General features: G+C 43.3%; 2 protein-coding genes across 3 annotated transcripts in view; one reads left to right on the top strand and one right to left on the bottom strand.

Annotated features, from left to right (window-relative positions):
- The window catches only part of LOC306781881 (ankyrin repeat and IBR domain-containing protein 1-like), a 28720-nt gene extending 20286 nt beyond the window's left edge, over window positions 1–8434 (top strand). For both annotated transcript variants that reach the window (XM_079274971.1, XM_079274970.1), the window contains exons 16-19: window positions 151–202; window positions 3814–3925; window positions 4563–4603; window positions 5505–8434. In XM_079274971.1, coding sequence (XP_079131097.1) covers window positions 151–202; window positions 3814–3925; window positions 4563–4603; window positions 5505–6398 — 1099 coding nt within the window. In that variant the 3' untranslated portion in view covers window positions 6399–8434. The remainder of the gene's footprint in view (window positions 1–150; window positions 203–3813; window positions 3926–4562; window positions 4604–5504) is intronic.
- Window positions 8435–8745: 311 nt separating this feature from the next.
- Window positions 8746–14703, bottom strand: LOC306781917 (protein lifeguard 1; the record flags this gene model as incomplete). Its single annotated transcript, XM_079275037.1, has 10 exons — window positions 8746–8898; window positions 9412–9459; window positions 10117–10206; window positions 11896–11983; window positions 12594–12631; window positions 12787–12877; window positions 13183–13236; window positions 13701–13779; window positions 14143–14305; window positions 14593–14703. 10 exons carry the CDS (start codon window positions 14701–14703, stop codon window positions 8746–8748), a joined length of 915 nt encoding a protein of 304 aa, XP_079131163.1.
- Window positions 14704–16502: the final 1799 nt, after the last annotated feature.

Raw genomic sequence — 16502 nt, 5'->3', positions numbered from 1 at the left:
GTCTAGTTTTTACTATGAAAAACAGTGCTGTAATATAACAGAACTGCAGTTTCAAATAATAAAAAGTGACTCATTAGCTATAAGAATTCAGCAATTAATCACAATCTTCTAGCGACTAAATCTTTCCTCCGTCTCTCTCCTCACTTGCAGTTTTGCTGGCGGAACGTGGGACTGGGAGTATTTAGGCTTTGCATCCCCTGAGGTAACAGCCGCTCTTCATTCGTTGTCAGTTAGGTACAACATCCTCTGTGCTGTTTGAATAAAATGTGCTTTTGACTTTTGACACGCCTAATCACAGCCTGACACAATTTGTACTCAAATGCATATGTTTGTTATTTTTCCAATAAAATGCCTGAACTAATTAGTCGTGCCCCTTAAGATGATGTACTATTTCAGATCCGAATCATTCATCATGATGCTCGATGAATGATGAGAACAAAAGTTGAATTGCACTTCAACGTGTTAAGTGACAGAAGACTGTCTTCATTTTGACATTAGAATACTGTAAAAATAAACATCAAATTAGTTTAAATCCAATAAATATTGGACCAAACAAATCTCAATTACAATGTAATCAAATGACGCAGCCCTACATTATACGTATTTTATTGTTTTATAAAGTGAGTATGTATATCTAAACCTTTAAATACTGCTGGGTTAACTTTGGATGTGTAGCAGCACTGACGAACCGCGGCGACCCAAAGATCAGCGTGTTATTTAACACACTGGAGCGAGCCAGATGCTTCAGTGTTCCCCTGTGCACCCAGTTGGAATGATTGAAAGAGTAGCACTCTGGCAAACACCTAAGCAGGTTGCTCCCGATCATTGCGCATTAGTAACGGGCATTTGTAGTTAACTTTTACAGTCATGAAACTGTCAACCACGTAATGGTTTGATCATTGACCTGCCTCTGTTTTCTGCAGCTTGATACATGCTCTCAGTAGTGGAGTTACTCCTCTAAGCTTTTATTATTGTTTCTTTTCTAGACTGTGGCAGGTTTTTTTTTTTTTTTTTAACGTACAGGCTCCTCATCCGGAACACATTCGCTCAGCTAAACAGCTCTCCTTAGGCTCCTTAAAGCACGGCACAAATATGCAAACCTCACAGCAAACCTGAGCCTCTCTGGTTTATCGTGCACACCTTTTAACAGCATAAAGCGGCATTTCCCTATTGACAGGAAAACTAATGACAAGATCAGTCTGCTCGGCCAGTTTGATGAATGAATGATGAATCTCCTTAATATCCTCTGCCTGCTCAGCACCGTGCAGTGAGGCATAGGTAGAGCTTTCGTTTACTCAAGGATTACTGAGTAAACCGTCACTGTTATCCAAACCTGGACCCAGTGTGTTAAGGCAAGGCAAGTTTATTTGTATAGCACATTTCAACAACAAGGTAATTCAAAGTGCTTCACATAAAACCATTAAAAGCATCAAAACACAAGGCAAAAGAAAAGGAGATTTAAAAACAATTAAAGAAACAGTGTAAGAAATAATGCAGGAAATTGATTAATATATGAATTGAATGTGGTTCAATTAAAGGCAGCAGCAAACAGAAAAGTCTTCAATCTTGATTTAAATGAGCTGAGGGTCTCAGCAGACCTGCAGCTTTCTGGGACTTTGTTCCAGATATGTGGAGCAGAAAAACCGAACGCTGCTTCTCCATGTTTAGTTCTGACTCTGGGAACAGAAAGTAGACCGGTCCCAGACGACCTGAGGGGTCGGGATGGTTCATAAGGCAGCAGCAGATCAGAGATGTATTTTGGCCCTAAACCATTCAGTGCTTTGTAAACCAACAGCAGGATTTTAAAGTCAATTCTTTGTTGGACAGGAAGCCAGTGCAAAGACATTAGAACTGGGGTGATGTGATTCACCCTCCTGGTCTTAGTGAGGACTCGAGCTGCAGCGTTCTGAATCAGCTGCAGCTTTCTGACGGACATTTTACAGAGACCTGTAAACACACCGTTACAGTAGTCCAGTCTGCTGAAGATAAATGCGTGGACAAGTTTTTCCAAATCCTGTTGAGACATAAGTCCTCTAATCCTTGATATATTCTTCAGGTGATAGTAGGCTGATTTTGTAATTGTCTTGATATGGCTGTTCAGGTTGAGGTCTGAATCCATAACTACATAAGCTGTCTGCCAGACTTAAAGCATCAAAAAAACAAGACTCTCTGTGATGCAAAGGATGTCTGAACAAAAACACTTCTTTTTTTTTTTAATTCTCTTGACAAGGTAACATGATCCAGGGAGATGCTCTGTTGTCTGTAGATTATACATGACAAAGGATGTTGATCCTCTCTGCTGTTCCACGTAAGACATAAATGGATGTTTATGTTTGGCTACACTGTGAAGTAGGAATACTATTTGTTTAGTTTGCTGGCTATCATCTCTGTCATACCTTATTATTATGGGGACCTATCTATTAGTTTACTGCACAAGAAAAGATGACCGAGGCCAGGCGCACACGACAAAGATGTGACTTATCTTCAAAAGAACAAATTATCAATGTAAAACTCATCTCACCTCGAGAGGAGGACAAAGGAACTGGATTTAAATTACAAACGAATCATCAAAAACATATTTTGGGCACTTGTGTCTGTGAAGAAGTTCACAATAAATGTTGCCACCGGATGCAAAAAAAAAAAAAAGGCTTTTTTATTTCTGTCCCCTAATTAAGAGCTTGTGTCTCTCAGCTGCAGTAGTTAATGGGAGCACCATAGTAATAACCACGGCCTGATGACTCTGCCTCACAGGCACAGCTACAGATGGTCCGCTCCAGGCTTCTTACACTTCACTGGGCTATTTTTAGAGCGGTGGAAACATGAAAGACAGTGTTCGGGTGATGGGCTTTTGATTATGTGAATGTGACTCAGTGACTTTTGCAAATGTATGAGGCGGGTGAATGGAGAATGCAGTTGATTCTGATATGCAGATGAACAAAGTCAGTATATGTGACCTTTTCATGTTGGTCTACAACCAAAAGAATACAAATTCTAGGTTGGCAGTGGCATTTCAATTGACTTTGAGTGTGTAATTGACCAGTACGAGCACCATCTGGTTCAAGCAGAACCCTGGAATTATAATTCATACTCTGTCGAAATATTACTTCAAAAATAACTCTTGCTTGGTTAGAAGTGAAACTAAGATGAAAGACGCATCCACGATTATATTCAGTTTGAAATTCTATACATGTAATACATGCTTAGATTAGATATAGACTGATTTAAGGCGAGTTAAATGTGGGATTTTACATGATTCCATACAAATTATAACTGAACCTGAACAAAATAAGTATCACTTTGATTAGTTGTTTTTAAACTTGCCAGTAGATGAATATTTCACTTTTTACTTACACACACACACACACACACGCACACAAAGCATTTTCAAACATCTGAACCTCAGTCCTCACATTGCTGAATTTCCAAATCCCTTCTAGTGAGTGAGTGGGTCCTCTGCTTTGGATGCAGTCTAGACCGGAGCCTGATGATTGACGACTTGAGTTGGAGATGAAAGAGTTTGAATGATCTCTCAGATCATTGATCTTCCCTGGAACAGAACACTCAGACCACATTTGAAGCAGACTGCATCACTACTTGTCACAGCTTACAACTTCACCTTTTAATTGTTGACAACAAAAACACCCACGGTAGGAATCAAGGAAAATGTGCAACTGCAGCCCCAGATCAGCAATAGATGGCAACCTTCTCTGGTCAGAAAGCGACGTGTTGATGATGAGAGTCGAGGACATTATGACTCATGCAGCATTAAAGCATTTTTCAAAGTTTTGTTAATTGTTGTTGTCGTTTTTTCAGGAGTACGCAGAGTTCCAGTACAGACGGAGACATCGGCAGCGGAGGCGAGGGGACATGTCCAGTCTCCGCAGCAACACACCCGACCCCGATGACTCCAGCGACAGCATCTTAGGTACTGCAGCAGACACGCAGGGACACTGGCTCAGGGCTGGACTTTATTCTCATATGTCGACCTTCGTTTGTGGGGTAATTTGTCACAGTTGTTTTTTGTTTTCTTGCAAAGTCAGGAAATGAGGGTGAAGTACATTAAAAAAAAGAAAATGCAAATTCAGTGTTCGTGCTATCGCCAGGTTTTGTAATCTATGATTAAATAATGTGTGTACAACAAATGAAACGACATTGATCCAGTAATCCTCCCTCGGTTCTGGCCCAAACTTTGGAAAATCACAACTGCTGAAGTTGAACAAGCCAATATTTCTCATCCATCAGTGTCGTCCACGACAGCGCTGCTTTGTTTTTGGCGGTGGGGAATGAAGCGAGGACAGCGTTTGCAGTTTCTGAAGCCAGCTGAAAAGATTTTGTCGCGTCAGAACGAATAATTGATTTCAGATGAAGATAATAAATTAGTAAATTTCCTGAGGAACCGCTGAGGGGCACAGGTTGCTTCCGATCATTCTGCAGTGTTCACTAAAATGAAGATGATTTTCCTAAAAGTGGAAATTAGAAATGGGTTCAATTAGCCGTCCAGGTGCAGCTGTAAAGATTGAGTTTAATGACTGGGCTGTTGGTCTGTTTCTTTTTCTACAAAGACGCACAGGATCTCGGAGGCGGACGTAGACATCTTCTGATGGTGAGTGCACAGTTGCCATTTTCCTCTCCACTCAAGGCTTTCATCCTTTGAGATCTTTCAGACCACATCAAAGGTGTACGGCATGAATCGAGCTGCTTTGTTTTCTGAAGGGATGTTTTATTCCTCACTGTGGCATGACAGTGCTGAGGTTCGGGGGGGGGGGGGGGTTAAAGGCAATCACAACAAAACATTTAAAAGTCTAATGCACTTCTTCCAATAATAATATTGTACACTTAAATCATACGAAAGATAGAAGATTGAGTCAGATTCAAAATTGGGGTCTTAAGATACAAAGACAGTTTGTTTGAATCCTTTGGTGTCAGTAAGTCCTTGTGATCTCTGTCTGGTAAAATAGACCGATTAAATCAATGTAAATGTACAAAAGAAGTGAAACTCAGCTACGGTTTAGACGTGAAGACCTCCACTGTTGGGCGACATGCTTCTGTATCACAATGAACATGAGGTCACTTCCTAGTGCACCAAATCGGCAGCTGAAAATGATCCCATACAAATACATCATCGACTCTGCTTTGAGTAACGTTTGGTAAAATCTACAGTTCCCAGATGGACATTTCTTGCCTTTTGCGACTGACCGAGACAAACCAAATCACCGTTATTTCATTTGTTTGACAACACAAATACACATTACTACCAGCCTTATCTTGTACCATTGTGGAGTTTTAAACTGTAAAACCTCACACAGTATCTTCAACAAAACAAAGTGTGTCTGCTATTATTCTCCTAGATTGTACAGAGCGTGTTCCCATCTGCAGTTCTAACCTGCTGCTCCTCTTACTTCCTTGCCCATAGTTGGTGCAGGTTGGAAACTGCTGGTGCTTTGTAAGTGGATGACACTGGTTTGGCCTGCATCACTCACACTGTATCCTGGATTTTCTTGCAGGGTCTAGGTTCTTTGGATGACGATGACCCGAACATTCTACTGGCCATTCAGCTGTCGCTCCAGGACGCGGCGTTGGCAGAGATTGAGTCCAACCACGACGTCCTTGCCAACGAAGCCTCACTCTGCGCCATCGGCACCTCGCTGCCGTCTAGGCTCGAACAGAGCGCTCCAGGTGTCCTTTCCAGAGCTTCTCTAAGCAGCTCAGAACTGCTGGAGCTGGGCGATAACTTGGCTAGACTTGGCAACATCAACATCAGCAGCCAGTACTCTGCTGCCACTGGCGTTTCCGCCTCTGTGCAGCACTGCGACAGCCACCACCGGGCCTACGGGGCTCCAGGAGGCAGCGACTCATCGACGGGCCTCTTCTCATCTTCCAGCGACACGTTAGACTCGACCACATGCGGCAGCCACGACCCGTCCACGTCCTCCGCATTAGGAGCAAACGCTAATTTGCTGGGCAACATCATGGCATGGTTCCACGACATGAATCCTCAAGGCATCACCCTGGTCCCCTCAACCTCTTCCGACACAGACCGTGGCGCACTCCACGCGGGCGGAGAAGGATGCGTGCATGATGACGAGAAAGACGGGGGCATCCTGCCTGAAAGCAGGAAACCTCAGGAAGGGACGGCAGAAGTGGGTTTCTTCTCTCAGAGACTGAGCGACGTGGGGGAGAAGGAGTGTGCCGTCGCTCAGAGGCCGACCCAGTTGGACCTCGTGGGGCTGGACAGCATGCCGCTACCCTACATGGCCACCCTCGGCACGAGCGGAGACCCTGCCGAACGGGGAGGCTCAAAGGTCTGCCGCGTCGACACTCCGCAATGCGCCTCGGTGTCCGACCAGCTGGCCAGCACCAGCTCCTCCGAGTGGGAGGACCAAGTGCACCTGGTATGAGCCGACTGGCTGAGATGGGAAGGAGCTTTTCTTTCCAGAGACACCAAAAAAAACACTGTAGATTACAAATGAAATGAATTCAGGTGGAATGTATACAGAATGAAGAATGTGTCCGTTCGTACTTTGTTGGAAAGTCGGGGAAGAAGTATTTAGGCTCTAGTCCAGCATTGAAGTCAGATTGGTTTCCTGCATTTACTGTATTGTCAGCCCCCCCCCCCCCCCCTTCCAACAACAATCAGCCCTCCTGAAAACAAAGCACTCATTGAAGGAGACATTATATTTGATAACATTTTTCCTGAAAGAGAAGATGCATTCGCATAGTGCAGGTATTATTTTAGTTTCTTCCACTGGAGTAAACGCCTACTGTATGTGTCTGAATCAGGTCTGAGGGAGGTTTTTCAACATAAGAGCACACTGAATCGCTCCAACTCAGCCTGTGGGGGCACAGGTTTGGGGATAGTTCTTGCTCCTGTCTAAACCTGCCTACTATATATATAAATATAAATATAAATAAATAAATAATGTCTTCCAAACGCCGACTATTTTCAAATCTTGCCATCTAAAAGCTGTGGCGTGCTGTGTGTGAATCTCTAGTTTAAGACCATCATGGTTGTGTACTTTACTGTGTGAAACATTCACACACAAAAATGTAGATTCATCAGCCAAACAAAAGTCGGTGGCCTCCTTAAAAAAAACATGATAAAATTGACCCGACAATGGTATTGACCTCAAAGCCTCAATCCGAACACACTTTCAATGAGAGCGCTGACGGGGGCCAGAGGCTGCCGAGTGTCATTCAGTCTGGTTTATTTTGAATTGCATTGTTGCTTGTTTCAGTCCTGCAGCCGAGCGTGACAGACTAAGTCGACAGTGCGTCGTCTGCTTTATACACTGCAGGAAAAGGCCAGTGAGCGAGATAATCAGGCAATCTCATTCAGACTTTGGTGGATTCATTACTCACGCCCCAAGTCACTGTAATTGATCTCTGGGTCCCATTAAGTGTAATTCTTACTAGAGCTCCACATACGTACCGGGCTGCAGGGTAATGTGTGGAGAACTCATGACTGTGTATTGCATCTCTAACACATTGTGTTTGTGAAACGGATGTCTACACGACTAGAGACACAGTGCCTTTATGTCAATCGCCGTGGTTTCTTTTTTCACACATTTTCTGAGTGCTAATTACACTAATTACAGTGTAACCACCACCCTTTACCTTAAAGTTACTTCTCTCACATAAAGTTTAGAGTGTGCAGACATGAGAGCTTGATTTCTCATCAAAATATTTGTAGCATGAGGCTTTTTTGTTGGTTCTAGTAGTATTTTGTTCATGGATAACACTGATAACGGTTAATGTCATACCTTCAAATCTTATCCCCAAATATTTTGAAAAAAAGATTATGTTGCGCTTGTTTTTTTTTTCTGCAGAAGGGCTTCTTGCCCCACACAAACTAAAACCACTGTATTGACTTTGGAATGAGTTGACCTACTGTATGTTACCTAGAGACACTAAAATGGAGAAAAGTTGCAATATAAAGTAGGGATTCATTTGCAATCTGTTTAATCCATTAAATGGATTGTGAATAACCAATACGACACATTGATCAGTGTTTTACCTTTAAGACTTGTGTTTTTTGCACAGACTGTCTGAAGTGAACGGCCGTATATCTCGTATAGAGCCACATTAAATCTGAAGATGGTCATGATGACAAGAGTCTTGAAGTTGTGAAACTGAGAGTGCCATATGGTTAGTGGAGCTAACTTTTCATGGAAGTAGGTTTGCCCCTTTTTGTGCAACAGTGTGCTGTGCATGAAATGGGTACGAGTTGAAATGGAATTTGTAGTTCCTTTGTATTTCACGTCCTAATGTTCAGGTGATTTATTTGAAATATAACATTTTGTAACTCACTGAGATTTTCTATTGTAAAGCAACTAATCCTTGAAATGCTATTTGCACTTTCATAGTCTATACTTGATACATTCCCTCTTTATATGAAGACATGTGTGATGCCAATAAACTATGTGGTGAGTTTTAATTTGTCTTTTTTTATTGGTCATTCTAAGCAAACACATTTTGGACAGAAAAAACAAAATGACAGCGAACCCACCTGGGTTTTATGGGAGTGCTGACACTGACACATTCCGTCCTTTAATGGAGTTAGTTTGGTTTCCAAAAGCATCTTTAAGCTCCAGAAGAATCACACACTCATATTGTACATTACAGTACTAGCTGAATCGTATAATCATTCCATATAAACCTAGATAGATGATGCACTATGATGGGATATCATGTGCAGGAAGACATTCTGTGCTTCTTTCGGGAGGCCTGTCACACAGAGGCTCGCTGTTAGCGGCAGAGGCCGATGAGCTGCAGCAGCAGCAGGAACAGGGAGACAATGTCCAAATAGAGGTTGAGAGCAGCAAACACGTACTCCTCAGGAGAGACTTGGTACTTCCTGTGTTTCCCACCCAGGATGCGCTGTGTATCAAACACCAAGTACTGCGGAGAGAGAGAGATGAGAGATGCCTCAGTTTGTGTGATGAAAGACAGCGAGCCGGTCTGGTACAGGGATCGGTCTGAGAGAAAACACGGCCAGCCTTTCTTATCTTTGAGAGCGGGGACTGCGCAGATAAACAGGCCATGTAAATAATGGTGTCGGCTGAAAGTGAGTTGTGACTTGCCGCTGACAGCCTGTTCAGCTCTGTGTGCAGCAGCAGTTTGTTCCAGCAGCTGACGGGATGGGTCACAACATTTGCTGTTAATGCCAAAGGCACGCAGAGAGGTGGCTGTGAGAATGAAGCCTGCTGCTGTTAAGCGGGGCGATAATTGAAATGAAAGGGCACAAGGACATCAGAGGCCCTCTCTTTACGCTAACTACTATGACAGACACCGGAAACCGCGCATCGCACACGCTCACTTGACATTTAAGCCTCGATGATCGTTTCTTTCATTTTCAAATGTCAACCTCTGTTGCTGCATAATGATCTGTCATCAAAGTTTGAATGTACTTACTAAGGAAAACAGCAAGGTTCCCAGGCAGGCGTACAAGATGTAAAGATACTGTTGAAAGGATCAGAGACAAGATCAGCAAAGGCACTCAGCAACATTCTCTTACAAATATGTATTAATATGTATTAAAAACAACTCTATTTTACCATTTAAAATGAAATTATTCATTTATAAGTTATTCCCCATCGTAGTAAAATGGTAGTGTGCTCGCTGCAGGCACAATACTTCCGCCTCATCCTGTAAAACTGAGCATACTTTAAACCCGTTATCCATTCTAGTTGTTCCGCACGGTAAATATGATTGTAAAGGTTTGATAATGGGTGCACAGTGCACACAATATGCTTTAAGAAAGCTGTGTTTATTTTCTGTTCCAGATCATTTGTTGTCGTGTAAAAATAGCAGTTTGAAATCAATGGAATGCTTGTTTCTGTAAATTTGCTGCTTCAGGCTAAAACACAAACAGCCATCATCACAGCAAACAGCAGTGTCGATTTAAAGGCATCAGTTTGAGATCAGGGCAGCTCCTGAGAGGTTTGAGAGTGCACGCTCTCCTCTTTACAGTCTGCTCAGCACACAGGTCAGCGCCGGTACATCCTGGGGATGAAAGCGACGAGGCTGTATGCACCGTCTGCCTCTTGACTGCCGTTCAATTCAAACCCGTTCTCACTGCAAACGCAGGTGCAAACACATGACGGCTTCTCGGTCTACCTGCGATCGGAGGATTCCACAGAGCAATGCGAAGGAAAAGAGGGTCCAGCTGAACACCCACAGGCTCCCATTTGCTCCGGTGAAGTCCCACTGGTGCCAGAAAAAGGGGGAGCGAAGAGAGAAGAAGAGAGAGGGGGGGGGGGGTGTCACAGATTGCTAAATGATGAAGACATATTGCAGTTCAACATTTTCAACGATTCTGCATGTAATGATCCTGGATAATTAATCAACAAGCTGCAACGCAGGCACAGGGGAGGGGAGGGGAGGGGAGGGGAGGGGAGGTGGCCTTTTGGCCTGCATGCCCTTTTCAGATAGGCAGAAGAAAGATGGCAGTTACAAGAGGAGAATGACTAACACTGATCACCTGAGGAGCTCTGGGCTGAACATGCAAGGCAGTCTGCATGACATTTACATCACAGTGACAGAGACAAAAAAAAAAAGCAGCCCTGGAACCGAGTTAACAGAGCAGAGCAAGAGGTGGAGCTGGAAACTGCAGGATGAACGTGTATTCATAAAGAAAAATAAAACAAGTCAAGTGCAAGTGTTTGCAAGAGTGAACGCACGCAGATAAATAACCTCTGTTATGGGGTGAGGGCACAGCCAAGTACTATTTATATCACAGTTCCCCCCTCTATACGCAGGCTATTTAGACCTGATGCATATGCCTTCTTTCCACAGATTACTAATGAGCAGAGAGCGTTTAAGAACAGATTTATTCTCAGTGTGATCATTAGACACCTGCTTGCTAGTTTTCAGCCAATCTAAGCAGTGGAAATAAATGTCTGTAGCTCCTTCAGATGCAATAAGTGGTAAACTGTGTGAAAAGCCAAACTACATTTCGAGGCAATTGAGAGGGACTCTAAAGGCAATTCCAATTTGGCCTACACTCTGAGAATTGTTTGCCCCGCTGCCTGTATGATAACTTTTGTTCTGAATGAGCAATTTATTGAAAAAGCATGACAAACTATCAATGAAGTGATTCTCAAAAGGTCTCCACACTTCTGCAAATTGACTATTGCCAACAGAGCATCACAACTTGTTCTAAATGTCACTTATGCAAGCGTACATTTATATTATTATATGTGAACCAAGTGGTATCATTGAGAAATAACAGTGTTAAAGCACTTTTTAAATAAAATGAAATAAAATGGTGCAGAAGCTATGTCAGGGTCCACTTTGACTTATCAAGAGTTGTTCATGTATTACTGTTATATTTTAGATGAGATTAATGGCACGGGATCAGGATCGGCAAAGTATTTTTCTAATTAAAATGTAGTATATCTGGCTGGAGGAGCGTCATGTTCACCTGAAAGGACCCCTATAAAGATTAATCTCTGAGCACGTTTGCTTTATTATATACTTCGTGGTTAAAGGAGACAGATAAAAAAGAAAGCGCAGGGATTTAGCAAATAATAAAAGGCTCCGGGGCCAAGATCCATGGTCCATCCTCTGCCAGCATGACGACCGCCCCAGAGGTTTAACTCTGTCCCACCACTGGACACAAGGAATTGACTTGACTGACAAATACACTGATCTCAGCACTAATCATACTTTTGCCTGGACAGCAAATCCCTTTGAACCCTTGACTGCATTTAGCAAACACTGCATGAGAGAACCTGGCCGGTTCTCTCATGCTATAACACCTTTTCCTTTGACTGCACAGGAAACACAGCTCAGTATATGCACATTTACCACCGACAGCATGGCAAAGCTGCACTTTATGAAATTTCACTTTTGGCTGCACTGCAAACTGAGCTCAGAGTGTGTGACCGATCTTACCTTTGACTGCATCGCGAACAGAGTCAAGGCCAAGGACACCAGCGCCGTTGCCCCCACAGCCCACAGGACTGCTTCTGCATCAAAGTACCTGCAGACAGAAACATCAAACAGATGCGAAAGACACCCCGTCGTATCATGTCAAACGAGTGCATTCACCAACAGTCGGGTTAAGTTCTATCATAAAAGGGAAACATTACTTTCCCGTGGGAAACATGGCCGTTTTTCATTTCATAGTCTGTATCACGTGTCTGAACTAGAATGATGAGTGAGGACCCCCCTCCGGACACAAGCATGGCATAATGTATTGCCTGTGTTCATTGCATATCAGTTACAGCTTCAGTTATGGCAATGTCCCATAAATATGGTAATTTCAATATATTATTGATAGTCAGGCAGTTTAATGTCAGAGTGACACGCTGCTAAGAGACAAAATGTCGCGTGTGTTTACACGGGCACCGGCACAGACAAATTGGTTTTGAACTATTTGTGATGCTTCCCATTTATCTTCTGCCGGAAAACATCGGAAAATATGATTCCATGTGCTTTTTAATTTGTTAAAGTTATGATCACATCTTATCAGGTTTGATGGCTTCATTGCTGGCATCCAGCACGCTACCAGATATGGATCAAATGGGGCTGCTGTTGTGTAAATGAGTCAGCATCAGGTTGGGGATTCATCCTTGGAAACAGATACTCACACTGAAACAGCTCCCAGCATCATGCCCTCTGCAACAGTCTGAGACACACACGGGGGGGGGGGGGGGGAGGGAGAGAGAGAGAGCGAGAGAGAGATGCAAAAGTAAATGCATGACCAAAACCCCCCCACCTGTGAAATAGAGCAGGTGTGGTGGGGGTTTAATTTGATGCCTGGCTGGTACTGCGTCCACTCACAAACAGGCTCAGGGCGATGAAATTGAGGGGGACTTGACGACGGAGGTTGTTACAGCAGGACAAGGCCACGATGAGCACCATCACCAATGCCCTATTTCACAGAGAATATAGAGTATCGTCAATAGCCAATAAAAAGGCTATAAACAGGCAAAAAAAAGCACTGTGTTCAATATGTGAATTCACTGAGTGCATTATTTATGCAGTGTAGCTGGCAGTTTCCTGGATTGGGATTCAGACTGGGGTGACAGCCTGTGATTTACCTCTATGGATTTCCATGAGCGACATTTTCATTTCGGTAACTCGCCCATGGGAGATTTGTAGTTGGTCAAACTGGTTAAAAGCAAGAAAGTGTGCAGCGTCTCCAGACAATCTAACTGGATGTTTTTGATGGCTTACATTGCTGTGTAGGAGAACCAGGAGTTGGCCCATGTCCATTCCCTGAGAGCGTCCCTGTTATTCCACGAGAGCAAGGGAGAGAGCGCGGCAGAGCGGAGTGTTTAATAGCAGCACCATTCATTTGGTAGAGGCAGTAGAATGATTGTATTAAATATTAACAGAGGACAGCATTGTGCACATGGGAGCAGGATGCAATTTATGAAAAGAAATGACTGTAGCAGCGTTCTACCACATCTATTATACGAAACATATAAACCTTTCAAACTACTGCAAGCCAAACATATTATGTGGCAGAGACGCTCTTTTATTCTCCCCCCATCTTGTCTCGCCTTACATATTCATGGCGGATTCAAGGCGTGTTGGGTTGCATGCTCAACGTGTTTGTGGGGACAACTATATGTCTGTGTGATGTCGGATGCTCTCACACGCGACACCAAACGTGGATTGATTGACGGATGGATGGCTGCCTGACATGGATTCATCTCTTTTTGGAGCTCCCTTGTGTAACGCCGTCTCACCAGTAAAGAAAAGCGCAGATGATTCCGACAGTCACCAGCAGCTGAATCATCAAGGTCAAGTAAACTTTCCTTATGAAACCTGCTCACAAAGAAAGACACAGTGAGACGAGACGGATAGAAAGTTAGACAGACACACAAGACGACAGCATTAAAAAGAGATCTGCCAGTGCAAAGTAGCAGGTAGGGCTGTTTATGTCCAGAAACAACCTCTCATCTAATAGTTTGTGTTGCGTGGGCGGTGGCGAGATGAGGCAGGGCACTGCGGAGATCAGGGAATCATTTTCAATTTCAAATCTATTTCAAGAAAACACTGCAAGGCCAATGAGGGAGCACATATTCTTTATCCTTGTTCAGCTCTGACCACGCAAACAAACACGCATCCTGGTTTCTCTCGCTCTTCTTTTTCTCCCTCTGCCCATTCCTCCCTCCTTCCAGCCCTCACCTCTTCGTACGGCAGCGTCACTGAAGCCGCTGTCCTCTAAGCCGTGACAGTAGTCAGGTGGAGCTTCACCAAACTCGCCTCCAGCTGCTGCCACGTGCTCAGGACGGACCATGTCATCGTAGGCGCCAGGAGGGGAGACCACTGCAACGTTCCCCTTCCCGACCTGATTCAGCCCAACCAACAACAACACAGGTAGTACAAGAATATTCTACTCATGATGGAACACTGTTTTTTTAGCGCATCAGTGAAAGAAAATCAATCATCCATGTCTAATCAAATGATTTAAGGTTTAATATAAGGTTTGGTGACGATACCGTGATCAGGAGGAGGCTGGTAGTGTGTGATTCTGACTCATGATGTACTAATAGTTGGACATTAAATCCACAACGAAGAGGAAAAAACTGTTTCAGCTCACTACTCATTAAAAAAGGTTCCAATATTGCTCCTAACCTGATAGCTCATCCCTGTGTAACAACTCTGTCCGTAGTCCTGAGTGTTGTACGGAGGGGGAGGAGGTCCATAGCCGCCATTGCTGCTGCTGCTGCTGTTAGTCTGGTCCATTCCACCAAAGGTTTTCATAGACTGAGGCCCAGCAGCAACGGAGAACACACGTCAGACATACAGATGGGTTAAGGTCGTGGCCGAGACCACAAAAGCCTCCTCTTCAACAGCGTCAGCGCTTTAATCAGTGAACTTAAATTGGCAAATGGGGCGATGTCAGAGTGGAACAAACAAATGGGTCATTACAAAATGATGCATCACACAAACACACGAGCAATCCGAGACTAAAGTCCATAATTATGGGCTTAAGCATCCATTTAATAGACCTGTATGTATATTTAATGGCCAAATAGGTTGCGGTTAATTGCTCGCAGAGGAAATTCAGTTGACAGTAATCTCAGCCATTCTATAGCTTGTGAAGACATGAGTAACAGGCAAAGTCCCTGGTTTTACATTCGTCTTTAAAGACGCAACGCTCTCACTAGCTACACAATGACCAATGCTGTATCATACACTGACGTTTACAGCCTGTATGATAAAACACTGTATGATAGAAACTGCTACAGGGTCCACACAACACTTCCAAAGAAACATCGGCACTGCATTTAAATGGTTGAATCAGTAACAATATCCACTTCCTGTAATATCAGTAATTAGTAATGGCTTATGAACTCATGGCAGCGATACATCGTCTTGCACCTAAAACCACATTTTGACTACTTCAGCTCCCCAAACTAACACCTGTGATGGACACGACATGATGGAAATATATTTAGACTTATTTTCAAACATTTACATGAAATAAAGTGGATTTAGTTTCTGTTCGCAAAGGCTTGTACGTCCAAAGATATGATGAATGAAGCATCCAAAAGTACCCATTGTGTTTTTCAAGTCTTCAACAAGTGATCATTTGCTGTCTGACTTTAAAAGAAAGTCAATGAATTACAGCTGTGATCTATTCGAATGTGTCTTACCTCTGCTGTGACGGCCGGGAATCTGCTCTGCAGCTCTTCCTGTCGTGTTGGTTCGCCTTCAGGGCAAAGTCTACCTGCTATCAGTTGGTTCCCACAGAGACAGGACTTTAGCTTCAGGGGGAAAGGATGCATCCCTCATTAGGCTCAATGGGATATTCAGATGAAGTTCTTAAAATGCCATTAATCCGACAGGGCTGGTACTTTGTCAGAGCAAATCATATCTTTACCTTTTTCTTTTCAGCGATACTGATCCACACAGGCTTTTAGAATGAGTTCATTCTGGAGCTTTAACACACTTTAACAAAAGATATGTTTTATATATCTAGTTCCTGTAATGGTATACCGTTACCTGCATTGTTCCAAAAGGCAAATGCTGCACAACGGCAGCCTGTGTACTGCTGGGAGTCACGAAACCTTCCTGGTTCATGGTGGTTACACATGAATAGCGACCTGCCCGTCTAGTGACGGAGAGGCGAATGAATGATCGTACGCCATCAATCCAACCTACACAAAGGGATTATGTGGTGTCACAGCAAGGGAGAATAGCAAGACATACTGTATGCCAAAAATACATGAAGTAATGTAGGTCAATGCTGTCTTAGTGCTTCTGCGTGGAGAATCGCCCCTCACAGGGATAAAAAGAAGACTTCATCCATGAATGAGAAACTAGTCCAGGATGACTCCTTTTAATTCATCTGTGAAAAAACAAAACTAGCTCAAGTAAAGTGTAATTTCCACTTCTTAGCATTCATTTCATTTGATTACACTAAACATTCAGTGTTTTAATATGGTATTTAAGGTAATTATGCTGCTGGCATCAGTAATACCAATATAATAATGACATACAGAATGATATACATCAGTCACTTTGTCATTTCTCTGCAG

The sequence above is a fragment of the Melanostigma gelatinosum genome (assembly GCF_949748355.1).
Source record: "Melanostigma gelatinosum genome assembly, chromosome: 9".
Lineage (NCBI taxonomy): Eukaryota > Metazoa > Chordata > Actinopteri > Perciformes > Zoarcidae > Melanostigma > Melanostigma gelatinosum.
This window is presented reverse-complemented; position numbering and strand designations above follow the sequence as displayed.